The sequence below is a fragment of the Rhizophagus irregularis genome, chromosome 16, assembly GCF_026210795.1.
Source record: "Rhizophagus irregularis chromosome 16, complete sequence".
NCBI classification, from domain to species: Eukaryota; Fungi; Glomeromycota; class Glomeromycetes; order Glomerales; family Glomeraceae; genus Rhizophagus; species Rhizophagus irregularis.
The window spans coordinates 738,876-752,437 of NC_089444.1; the positions used below are offsets into that span (position 1 = coordinate 738,876).

At 25.1% G+C, this 13,562-nt stretch overlaps 2 protein-coding genes across 2 annotated transcripts; one reads left to right on the top strand and one right to left on the bottom strand.

The window, feature by feature from the left end:
• Window positions 1-811: 811 nt before the first annotated feature.
• OCT59_007944 (uncharacterized protein) lies at window positions 812-3,426 on the bottom strand (the record flags this gene model as incomplete). Its single annotated transcript, XM_066142132.1, has 7 exons — window positions 812-984; window positions 1,144-1,306; window positions 1,371-1,544; window positions 1,918-2,057; window positions 2,292-2,424; window positions 2,487-2,963; window positions 3,025-3,426. The coding sequence occupies 7 exons, from the start codon at window positions 3,424-3,426 to the stop codon at window positions 812-814; spliced, it is 1,662 nt and encodes a 553-aa protein (XP_065999040.1).
• Window positions 3,427-7,903: 4,477 nt separating this feature from the next.
• Window positions 7,904-13,287, top strand: OCT59_007945 (uncharacterized protein; the record flags this gene model as incomplete). The annotated part of the gene is made up of 24 exons (XM_025322664.2): window positions 7,904-7,910; window positions 8,004-8,145; window positions 8,227-8,387; window positions 8,488-8,674; window positions 8,764-8,872; window positions 8,946-9,161; window positions 9,270-9,378; window positions 9,463-9,578; window positions 9,661-9,759; window positions 9,829-9,926; window positions 10,013-10,087; window positions 10,174-10,385; window positions 10,449-10,510; window positions 10,575-10,824; window positions 10,906-10,994; window positions 11,070-11,143; window positions 11,210-11,318; window positions 11,388-11,497; window positions 11,588-11,747; window positions 11,828-12,076; window positions 12,155-12,349; window positions 12,431-12,547; window positions 12,658-12,790; window positions 12,863-13,287. 24 exons carry the CDS (start codon window positions 7,904-7,906, stop codon window positions 12,979-12,981), a joined length of 3,198 nt encoding a protein of 1,065 aa, XP_025165769.1. The 3' UTR covers window positions 12,982-13,287.
• Window positions 13,288-13,562: the final 275 nt, after the last annotated feature.

A 13,562-nucleotide genomic window follows, 5' to 3' on the forward strand; every position in this document is an offset into this window, starting at 1 on the left:
AATAAAGAATTTAGTTAAATTACATGTAAATATTATATAAATAAGCAATAATAAATAACTTATAACTTACGATCTATTAAATAAAGAATTTAGTTAGTTTAAATTATATGTAAACATTATATAAATAAAGTAATTATAGAATTAAATAAATAACTTATAACATTTGTAGTAAGTAATAATAGAATTAAAAATAACTTGCTATTAAATAATTTTTAAATAAAGAATTAAAAAAATGTTAATTTAAAAAAACGCAACATTGATCGGCAATCATGTGACAAACCCATATTTTAATTACCAATCAGTCGGTTCATCACTTGACAAGTTATCATTGATCAAGCAAACATTACAAAATTCACAATGCAAGCCAGAATGTATAGTGCTGGCCAGACAATTTCGGCCTGAATTTTGACTTTCGGCAGAGTTTCAGTTTCGGGAATTGCTGTCCTAAACTGAACCTGAAATTATGCCGAAATTACTGAGTCAACTACTGTATTTTGAAAACCAACTAAAATGAACAGAATGCTATGAATTTCACAGCTCCTCATGAATGATGGACTCTTGTTTGGTATAAAATAATTTTCTAGGATTTTTTTTAATAACAATATATCAGTAATAGACAATTAACTTATTAACTGAAGTTAATAATTGTTTTTAGTAAGATTTTTTTTTAGTTCACAGTAACACTAATATTAATAATAAGTAATGATAATAAAAGATTTTTATAACAATAATTACATTTAATAAGGTTCATATTGTTATAAAAAAATCTTTTATTAATTTATTAGTATACTTTTAAAAATAAACTCACTCACTATATCCAAAAGTACACTAGTTTATTAGTAATATTTTGTGAGTCATGTAAACACTTTAAAGCAACTGTCATATTTGGCTGCTGTCTCACATATTTTTTAATATTATAACTATTAAATCTTAATGGGCCACTTTTCCATTTTGCTGAGTATACTGTAGCAAAGCCACCTTTGCCTATTTCATTAATTTCATCAAATTGATTATACGGTATCCATTCAAATAGTATATCATGAGAACTATCAATTTTTAATTGCATTTCTTGAATTAAGTTATCAATTACTTTATTTCCACTGGTCCAATCTTTAAATAGGTCTCTCATATGGCACGATTTACACCATGTATAATCATCCGGATATTTTTCACCACATATTTCACAATACATTCGAAAATATTCATCATTAAGAACCACAAGATAATTATTTGTATTTTTATCTTGGGATATTCCATATATACTTACTATTTTACGTTCTTCAAAATTAATTGTATATTGTTTAATCTATAAAATAAAAATTATTATCATATTAAAATAAAAAAAGATTTAAGCTAAATTAATATAATACCTCATTTAGAAATTCATCCATAACATTTTGCGAATTATGTAAATATTTTAAAACAACTTTCTTTGATGGTTGTCTAATATATTTCTTGTCTTTCTGCGTATTCCAATGTAATGGACCATTCTCCCATATAGCAGAATATATTGTGCTTTTAATTATTTGTTTAATATTACTAAACTGGCTAAATGGTATCCATTCAAATATCATATCCTCAGGGTTATTAATTTTTAATTGCGTTTCTTGAATAATTTCATTAATTTTTTCATTTCCACTCCAATTTGTAAAATTTTCTTTTAAATGATTTATTTGGCATAAATTACACCATTTATAACCCGAATATTTTTCACCACATATAACACAATATGTTCCAAAATATTTATCATCTAAAACCATAAGATAATCCTTCGTATCTGGTTTTTGAGAAATTCCATAGAATTCAAAAATACAATGATAATAATGAAAGGGATATTTTTCAGCCTATTAAAAAATAAAAAATTATCGTTACTGTATATAAAAAAGTAATTTTAATTAAGAATAACTTTCATACTACCTCATTTAATAATTGATCAATATTATTTTGTGAGTTATGGAAACATTTTAAAGTAACCGATGTGTTTAAATTTTTTGAATATTTTCCATCAGGACCATCCCAGTATAAATATTCTTTCCATTTTGCTAAATATACTATAGCTAAATTATTTTCATTCACTTTTTTAACTTCATAAAACTGATTGTATGGAATCCATTCAAATGGTAGAAATTCTAACTGTTTTTCTTGAATAAAATTATCAATTTTTTCATTTTTGCTGGTCCAAGTTACAAAATTTTTTTTCAAATAAATTATTTGGCATTGCTTGCACAATTTAGTAAGCCCACCTGTATATTTATAACAAATTATACAATGTGCATCAAAGTAATTATTACCAAAAATCATAAAATAATTTTTTGTATCTTGATTTTGAGATATTCCATATAATAGTGATTCTTCAAAAATTTCATCAAATTCTATTTCTTTATCAAAAGACATATTATCAATATAATTCAGATATTGTTTAACCTAAAAAAGAAATTATATTAAAAGAAAAATATTTGAAATTAAATCCGTTTAGAAATTCATACCTCATTTAAAAATTGATCAATAGTATTTTGTGAATCATGCAAATATTTTAAGACAACTTTTGCATCCGACATTCTTAAATGTTTCTTATAATTCATATCAAAATATACTGGCCCGTCCTTCCATTCTGCTGAATAAAATGCAAAACATTCATCTTTATTTATTTCCTTAATTTCATTAAACTGATTGTATGGTATCCACTCAAATATATATACCGGATCAAGTATGGATTTTGATAACCTTCCTTGAATGAAATTATCAACCTTTTCATTGCCACTCCGATTTATAAAATTTAATTTAAAATCTTTTATTAGGCATGGATTACATAATCGATGATAGTCATATGAATTACCACATGTTACGCAATATGATTGTAAATATTCATCATTAAAAATCATAAAATAATCATTTGTATCTGGATTTTGAGATATTCCATAAATATAAAACTTATCACTAGTGACATGAACTCTTCGTTTAATCTATTAAAATAAAGGATTATTATTAGATAAAAAAGGATCAATTTAAAGAAAAATTTCTTACCACATCTAAAAACTGATCAATATTATTTTGTAAATTATGCAAACATTTCAAGATAACTCCTACATCTAATTTTCTTAAATGTTTTCCACTATCTTTATCCCAATATAATGGACCATCTTTCCATTTTGCTGAATATATTGTAGCAAAATCATATTTCTTAATTTTTTTAATATCAATCAATTGATTATATGGTACCCATTCAAATATTGAACCCTGTTCGTTATTAGAGTTTAATTGCCTATTTTGAATAAAATAGTCAATTTTTTCATTTCCGCTGGAACAATCTTTTTCTTGATGTATTTGACATAGTATACACCAATCATGCAGGTTATTCATATGACTTCTACCGCATTTTTCACACAGCTTACGTTTAAAGATTTGCGATAAAGTTCGATTGCTCATAACGTAATTTAAAAAATTCAAAATGAAATGAATATTTTGTTCAAATTTAAATGAATACCAAATGCAGGTCATAAGAATGTCAAAAAAAATACATGACCCAAATATTTATCAAATTATCACACCTTCACTTATGAGTATCACAACCGTCATTAGAATAAACAGCATTTTTAATAAAAATTTCCTCGACATAAACTTTTCCAAACGTGCTTGCAAAAGTTCTATCACATCACATAACACGTAACTAAAATTTTATGAAGGGTTTTCATTTTTTTTTTTCTAATTCGAGGTACAAGCAGTCCTTTTTGACTAATTACTTTTTTTCTTGTCACTGCTTTTTTGACGCAGCGTGAACGTATTAGGAAAGTTCTAAATACCAATAGGATTATAGAAAGATTGCGAAATATTTTCATCAATGATGATTGTATAACATTGACGACGCGGCTAAGGCCAAATATTTAGAACCAAGAAATGCAAATGGTTGTCCACATATAGTAGTTAATGAGTGTCGATCAATCAAGATTCTTGATATAGTTATATAATAATCAGAAAGATGAAATAAAGACTTCGTACAAAATCTGCGAATAAGAATAATGTCAGCATTCCTTATAAGGTAAAAAAAGAATTTATTATTTAAATTTCATAATAAATAACAACAACTAAGTTATCGTAAAGCTTATAAAGATTGACAAAGTTTGTTCTTCGGAGAGAGAAGAGTATACATTATAAGATTTTATTGCGTTACAAAAGAAATTTTAAATGAAATTATTATTTTTACGAGAAAACAAACCAGGAATCATTCATGAAAATTTTGTTCAAATGTAATATTAATATGTAAAATAAATTCATTTGATTATAAATATTTTCGGTTAAATTTATAATGATTTACAATACATTTAATATTTGCTAATGAAGAGAATATCTTAGAAGGTCCGAAGTACAGTATTTTTAATTTGTTTTAGTATATACTGTATATCCAGTTCTACATTTTAGTATAATTGATTAAACTTATAAATTGAGCACTATTCTATTCATGATTTTTCGTAAATAAATAAACATATTCGCCGGTAGTCGTTACCTAAATCGTATCACATGATTATTATTGCTCGTGATCTTGTTCCACATCAACTTATTTTATTAATGATTATAAAACCATTAAAAAGATTAAATGGTGGTTATAAAATGTGAAATTATTATTAGGATATATTCTAAATACACCTCATTTAAAGCAGTTAGTAGTGTAATTAAATAATATAAATTTGTTTTGTTGTGAAATAATTAATATAATAATATTAAGAGTTAAGACTTAAATTATTTTAATGAAGTCATTATAATATTTTTGTAAAAACATTAAATACCATATGACATATTTACATATTTACCATATTTACACAAAAATTAAATCAATCAAATTTAACCACTTTTGGCATGATATATAATCATATTGCAATGGATAAATAAAAAGATTTTAATACTTAACCTAAAAAAAACCTAAATAACTAAAATTCAAGTTAGTAAGATTTGTATATAATGGTGCATTTGGTGAAATTTTATGCATAATCACATGATTAATATAATAAAACATCTCCTGTGGGAATAATTATATTATTGATTTATAACAACAATTTTTCATTCTCTGACTATGATCAGATGATATATCTATTTTTAATCCATTATTTCTATTATGAGTTACAAAGGGTTAGAGAAATTCATTTATTGTTTAGACGGCTATAAAAACTTCCTCCTTTTCCCCTCCTTAATTATTTTTTATTTTCCTCTTCATTTTTAAGAGAACTGAAAAATTAAAATATATGCAAACAGAAAAAAATTATGTAAAGAAAATTTATTAGAATAATTAAATTCTTTTACATTACAAAAAAAAATTATTTTTTATATAATGATCTTTTTAACACTGTGACTATTCAGGTAATAATAATTATGACTCAAAATAATTATGTGATAATGACTGCTCATTTTTGATTTGATAACTGGATTATGCAAGAAATGCACAAGCAAATACTGAACATGTATTAGTGTAATGAAGAAGAACATATTATAAAATAACTAAACGTCCAAATATAAACAAAGTACATTTATTAATGGATAAAGATTTGAAAAATAGATAACACAAATAAAGAGCATAAAATGTTCTGATGAAAATCAGGCATTCATCTGTAATATTGCAAATAATTTTCATCAGGTTAAGATGATGAAAATTTCATAATTACAATTAGTGGCATGAGCAAGTTTGTTGACAACTGTATAGTATTAATAACATTAAGATTTGACGCAAATTGGTTCCAGAATTACAAAAATCACTCGTGCCAAGTTTTCAACTGTCCAATGGGCAAATAACAAGGTGTGCATGCATGGAAACTGTCTTCAAGGTGTTGATAGTAGTTTTCCTTCTGTAACCTATTTAAATACTGCTTGAAGTCAATAAAACGGGAAGTTGCCTTAAAAATATATTAATCTCATCAAAGTTTATGGATAAAAAGACTGTGAGCTAATACCGCCTAATAGATAGTATGATTAACAAGATGAATTATGGCATATTTTTCTTTTTTACTATAAGATTATTTACAGTATAATCTTGTTAATATGATTTTCACTATGAGGTATTAACTAGTTAATTGAAAAAAAAACAGAAAATATTCAAAAGAACTCTGGATTCTATTAAATTGGTTCGGATGTATATTTTTTTAACTATAAATTGAGAATCAGCAGAACTAGATAATTTTATTTTAGTATTTAGGAATTAGGATGAACATACAGAGCAAAATAGCTCTTCAAAACAAATTTCTATCCCATTTTGACCTCTACTATAATACTACATCTTACAGGCTCATAATGAAGATGAAATTAATGTAACCTTGTTGGATCTTGATGTTGATCATTTACGTCTTCAAAAAGTTATTGTATTTCTTTTTATACTTCATTATTATTCACTATTTAGTAAATCTTTTTTGTGCCACAGACTTTGAACCCAACTATCAAAGGACTTCTCAACATTAAAAAAAGAATAGCAAGATATAGGATTAATTCTTACCATACTTGTTTGTTGAAAAGGAATTAACAAGAGTGAAATCAAACTGGAGAAAAGATTATGTTTTAATTTATATGCAGATTTCTTTTTTCTATATTTATATCAACAATTAATTACATGTTCTAGATAGAGGAGATAATTATGAGCTTTCTTCCGTTATTTGAATATAACTTTCAATCTTTTGGAAAAATATGACAATGCAATTTTATAAATGAAGTATTACTTGATTTATTTTATGTTGATCTGAGTCCATTAATTATCAAGTTCCATTTAAAAATAATTGTTTATTCACAAGAGATTTGATACTAAGGTGAACTCAACAAGTGTGTACAGCCTTGTAAGAATACCTATAGCATAATTTATAATTAATTATTTTTCAGAATATCATGAAATATGGACCACAAGTTTATGTATCCCTAGGAATTAGAAATATTTTTTGAAAAAAACCTTTGAAACAAATGATAAATTGCAGAATTTTTAAAGTAATTGATAATATTTTTATATTTATATTTTAAAATGAGTATAATATAATTATGTCGCATATAAAAGGCTTTTATTTAATTTTTACGAATACTTAAAGTGAATTAATTATATGAATTATGTCAAAATTATAACCAATTATTTGGTTTATTTTTTATTTATTTATTTATTTATTTTTTTAATGAATAAATTCGTAACGATTTCTGCATGATAATTTAACCAGGTTTGGCAAGAACCGAAGATCGTGATATTTTACAATCAATATTACATAATGAAATTCCTTTTTTACATCCAAATACGGTAATTATAAATACAAGGACTTGATAGTTGATACATTTCATCGTAAATATGTAATTAGCGCAAACTCGAAATGGGATGTATTTTTTAATTATAAATGTACAACACCTTTTTGCGTCATATTTATATATTTATACATAGAAAATTTCTAACATTTTATCTCTCTTATGATGGTTATCTATTAAGGTTTCAATGCTTTTACAAATTAATAGATTGAAATATAGGATTTAAGCCAATTTTTTTTTTTTAAAAAAAAATAAAAACGCCATACGCAGTCCAAAATTAAATGCACGAAAAAACGATGAGGCTTATTTTTGAAAATAAACAAATAAACATTGAAAGAACATGAACTTAATTTAGTTTTCTCGCGTGTAAATCATCATGCATTATGTTGATCTTTCAATAAAGCATGATGCGCCAAATCATGTGATCATCTATATATAATCCCGAAATTAACAGTAATATAATTTTCTTTCTCGTTAATTTAATTGATAGCCTGATTATAATTTTTTTGACAAATTTCTGACAAAAAGATTTATTTGACTTACTATAGCTTTAAATAATAAAGATTATACAAAATCTTCTTGACTATTAATGAATCATTACGTTTTTTTTATCAAAAGACGAAAATAATAATCGATTAAATCATTCCCCATCATGGATTGTATGTTTATTATTCAAGTAGATCATTGTTTAATTTACATTTGTTATTTTTTATTAAATTTGAAATATTACTAATATTAATCATATATTATAGATGAAGCTATGTCATATGAAATTATGCCCGAACTAGGTTATGAAATCGAAGAATTTAATTATAACACATGGCATATTAAAAATTGGCAGCATTTGGATAAGAGTATAACAGGGCCAGAATTCGAAGTTGGAGGTTGGAAATGGTGTGTTGTAATGATTTTCAAAAAAAAAAGAAAAAAATATAATAAATAATAAACTAATTTAATTATTATAAAAATTTTTAGGCGAATTTTATTATTCCCATTTGGTAATAATAATCAAGATACCGTTTCTATTTATCTTGATTTTGTTGATCCCAAGGGTGCTCCAGCGGGCTGGCATTCATGTGTACAATTCGCTTTAGTCTTGTGTAATGCTGAAGATCCGACACAATTTATTTGGCATCGTACGTATTAAGATTAAATTTTTAACACTCTACATACGCACATTATTATACTATTTTTTTTTAATGTTATTTTCCTTCGGGTTGAAATTTTGAATTTTAGAAACTCATCATCGATTCACTGCTGAAGAATCAGACTGGGGCTTTACACGATTTTATGAATTAAATAAATTATTTGTTCCTTGTGAAAACCGAACACGTGCGATAATTGAAAATTATTCTGCTAATATCACGGCAATTGTACGAGTATTTAAAGATCCTACAGGCGTCTTATGGCATAATTTCATAAAGTATATTTCCGTTACCTCATTTGATCACGAATATTCTCTATGTTATGGCTAACCTTCAATTTGTACATGTGTTTAATCTTTTCATATAGTTATGATTCAAAAAAGGTGACAGGATATGTGGGATTGAAGAATCAAGGCGCTACAGGTTATTTAAATTCATTACTGCAGTCTCTTTATTGTATAACTTCTTTCCGTAAGGTTCGTTTAATGTAAATTATTTGATATAAAAGTACTATTTATATAAAGTCTAATATTTATTTATTAATTATAGGCGGTCTACCAAATTCCCACAGAAGATGATGAACTAATAGAAAGTGTTCCTCTGGCGTTGCAACGAGTTTTTCACAATTTACAGACATCGAATATTACGGTTTGTACGACAGAATTGACAAAATCTTTTGGATGGAATTCATTTGACACTTTAATATATCGAGATGTGCAAGAATTTAATAGGGTGTTGCAAGATAATCTTGAAACAAAGATGAAGGTAGTTTCTTTAGAATTATATTTAAATCTTTTTTATTTCATGTTTATTAGTAAATTTATTTATATTACGTCATTATTTATATCATTTAATATGTTATTTTCTTATTAGGGTACAAAGGCTGATGGTGCACTTACTAAACTTTTTGTCGGTAAAATGAAGAGTTACATCAAATGTATTAATGTGGGTTATGAATCTTCTCGTGTTGAAAATTATTATGGTAATAATAAAGTCTTTATAGCAATATTATACATCATTAAAAGTTGTTTGAGATAATAAATATTGGATTTCAATTTATGTATAGATATTCAACTAAATGTGAAAGGTTGTAAGACTTTAAGAGATTCTTTTAAGAATTATATTCAAGAGGAGATATTGGAAGGCGATAATAAGTATCAAACAGTAGGTTACGGGTTGCAAGTAAGTTGAAAGTAATGTTATTGTTATTTATTAAAGATACTTTTAATCAAAGATAATCTTACCAAATTTTAATGTTATAAAGGTTGCTAAAAAACGTGTTGTATTTGAAAGTTTTCCTCCAGTTTTACATTTACAACTTAAGAGATTCAAATATGACATACAAAAGGGTGCGATTGTTAAGGTGACATTTTTATAATTTGTATTTTATGATAAAAGTCTTCTCTCTTTCTTATAAAATTTATTATATTAGATTAATGATCGTTTTGAATATCCAATGGAAATTGATTTAGAAGAATTTCTATCAAAGGATGCAGATAAATCAAACTCCCATAAATATTTATTGCACGGGTTTGTTTATAACTTTTATAACTATTGCAATGACAAATTATTTTAAACTTTTTAATTTAGTAAATTTACTTTTTTTTATTAAACAGAGTACTCGTTCATAGTGGTGATTTACATAAAGGTCATTATTTTGCTTTACTAAAACCTGAAAAAGACGGCAAATGGTTCATATCATATAATTTCATTTTTTTTCCAAAAAAAAAAAAAAATACTATAACAGATAATATACAATTCTTAAATTATGAAATAGGTTTAAATTTGATGATGACCGTGTTATACCAGTTACAGAGAATGAAGTACTAGAGTATAATTATGGTGGTAAAAATCCAAATAATAATCCAAATAAAATTGGCCATACTCTGATAAAGCATACCAATGCTTATGTATTAATATATATTCGTAAATCAAATATTAACGAGGTGTTATCTCCTTTGGTCTCTGAGGATGTACCTAGTCATTTATGTATGTATGTTTATATGTTTAAAATTAATTAGTTTGAAGGATGTTAATAATTATTATTTATAGGTAAAAGACGTTTGAAGGAATTAATATCCTTATTAGAAATCAAAAAAAATCTTACCGTTAAGGTATTCTTTTTAAAAAAAAATAAAAAAGAAAAAGTAAAGGCTATTAATATTATATATCATATAGGTTGTGACCACTGAAAAATTCAGGAATCATCAAGGATTTGATCTTGCTAATTTTGATGATCGTCAATATCCACTTTCTGATGTACAAACGTATAGTATTCTAAAAAGTGAAACATATGGCGATTTTAAAGAAAACATCTCTCTGGATTTCAATATTCCTTCTGAACAAATACGATTATGGATTCTTGTGAATCGTCAAAATAAAACGATTCGACCTGATTCTCCAATACCAGAATCTTGTTTTGATATTGGTAAATAATAAATTGATTTTTCTATATTTAATATCTTTACTATAATTATATTAATTCTTACTTTATTACATTTATAAATAGGTATGGAAGTTATTCATAAAAAATTCACTTCTCGTCAGAATGAAATGATGTTATATATGGAAGTAGCGGAAAAACCAATTGATGACAAGGTATATATTTTTAATTAATATATTATTGGTCGTTCATTAAATTTATTAATATTATATAGCAATTTACTTTTGTAGACATGGTTCCCAGAAGAAAATGATCACAAAATGATTTTTCTTAAATATTTTGATCCTAACAAACAAGCTTTTGCGTAAGATTATTTGTTACACTTTGTATATATATTATAAATAAAATATCAACATATTTAATTATATAGGGGTTTAGGTCACTTATATGTACATGACTCAGAGAAAGTGAGTGATTATACTCATGTGTTTTGCGAAAAGATGGGATTACCACACGATACTCCTTTGAAAATATATGAGGTATGCATGTTTAAGTATTATAGAAAATATATATTCGATTCTTCTAACAAATATTATTTAACAATATAGGAAATTAAATCAACTATGATTGAAAAGATGAATCTTGAATCCACTTTCCAACAATTAGAAATACAAAATGGCGATATTATTTGTTTACAAAAGGATTTATCGGAAGAGGAGTATGTATTAACGCTTTGCTAGATTTACACTTTTTTGTACTCTATTATATTATTAAAACATTATATATATATATATATATTCTTTTTTAGAATCCGAGAATATATATCATCTGGCTGTTGTTATGATATTCCTCAATTTTATAAGTCATTGACTTTGCGTATCCTTGTCTCATTTAAGCCAAAATTTAAAGATCGAGAACCAAAATCTGAATTTGATTTAATTTTAGGGAAAAAATGGACGTATGATATGGTATATAAAATTCTCATACAATTCTGAGATAATATTTATTTTTTTTATAATTCCTAATGTCATTTAATATTCTAATATAGGTGGCTAAAACAGTTGCCACTCACTTGTGTACGGATCCTCTCAGGTTAAGATTTACCTCAGCATTTTCAACGTCTGATACACCAAAGAGTATCATTAAACGAACCACTGCTCTGATCCTTTCAGAGATGCTTCAAACTGCAAATTTGAGACCGTCAACTCATATTTTGTTTTATGAGGTTTTGGACGTAGAACTAGAAACAAAAAAATTCTTTAAGGTCGCCTGGCTTGGAAGCACAATTAGAGAAGAGGTTTATTACATTCAATATAATTTACTATCTATCTAAGCACTTTTTAATTTATAAATTTGATTTAAAAAAAAAATCCAGGAAATTATTGATATTTATCTTCAAAAGAATGCCATTATTAGCGATCTCAAAGAAGAAATTCTAAAAAAGGTGTCACTATCATCACCAAATTCTAGAATCAGATTGTTTGAAGTTCATCACAATAAGATTAATAAGGATTATTCAGGAACTGAACCGATAGAAAGTATACAAGAATTTGCGACATTATATGCAGAGGTTGAAAATATTTATGATATGGATTAATAATTATTTTTTTATTAAATTATTTATTCATATGCATTATACATTTAATTTAAGGAAGTACCTATGGATGAAATTGTAGCAAATCAATATGATCGAATTATCCAAATATGTCATTTTAAAGAGGATCCAATAAGCCTACATGGAATTCCATTTAAATTTATTATTAAAAATGTAATTTATTTACTGTTACTAAATTTAATTAAGTAGAATAATTTGCAAGAAGAATTTTAAAAATTTAAAATTTGATAATTTTGTACTTTTTTCTTTTTTTTTTAACTTAGGGTGAGAAACTTATTGATACTAGGGTACGTCTTCGGCAACGGCTTGGTATGAGCGAAAATGATTTTTCAAAAGTTAAAATTTCAATTATGCCTGGAACCTTATATGCAAGACCAGAGTATTTATTTGATGAAAGTAAGTTATTATATATATTAAAATGTTTTAGTTCGATCGTTATAAATTTTAATATTTATTTAATTTTACTAGATATAATTATATCGGAAATTAAATTATCAAGTAAAGATTATTTGGGTCTTGATTATGTAGATAGTATAGGTCAAGTGGAGAGGATCAGAGGCTCAGAAGCCATTTATATTCGAAATTAATATACTATTAAATTAACTGTATCGAGAACATATTTTATAGTCATTTTATTTTAATTTAAATGTAAGACGAATGATATTTATATTATTACAAGAAGGATAGGACTAATAATAATGATAATAATAACTAGCATTTAATATATTTATTTAGTTTATTATCTGAAATCATTATTGAAATTTTTTTTTGCAATTAAGAAATTAAAAATTGAATATATAAAGTATCGTATTATTATTAATATACTTTATAAAGTCAAACTATATTAATACATTATATATAGTAGTAAAAATTATAATAAATTTTCTTATAGAATTCTATTTAATTGTTCATTGATTTAAGTGTTCTTTATATTAAAGTACTGTATCAACAATTTGCCATAAAAGCTCCTAAATAAATCTATTAAAACAACAAAATATTATTTTTTGAGTGAAAGGCGTAATGCTCTAATATAATATTATTTAAAGTCAATTTATTATTATACGATCTAGAAGCGCAAAACCTTCAAATATTCATTTACAAACCAGTAATAAATAAGGTGTTAATGTACAGATAATAATATAATTTTTGATATATTTTTGTTTTCATT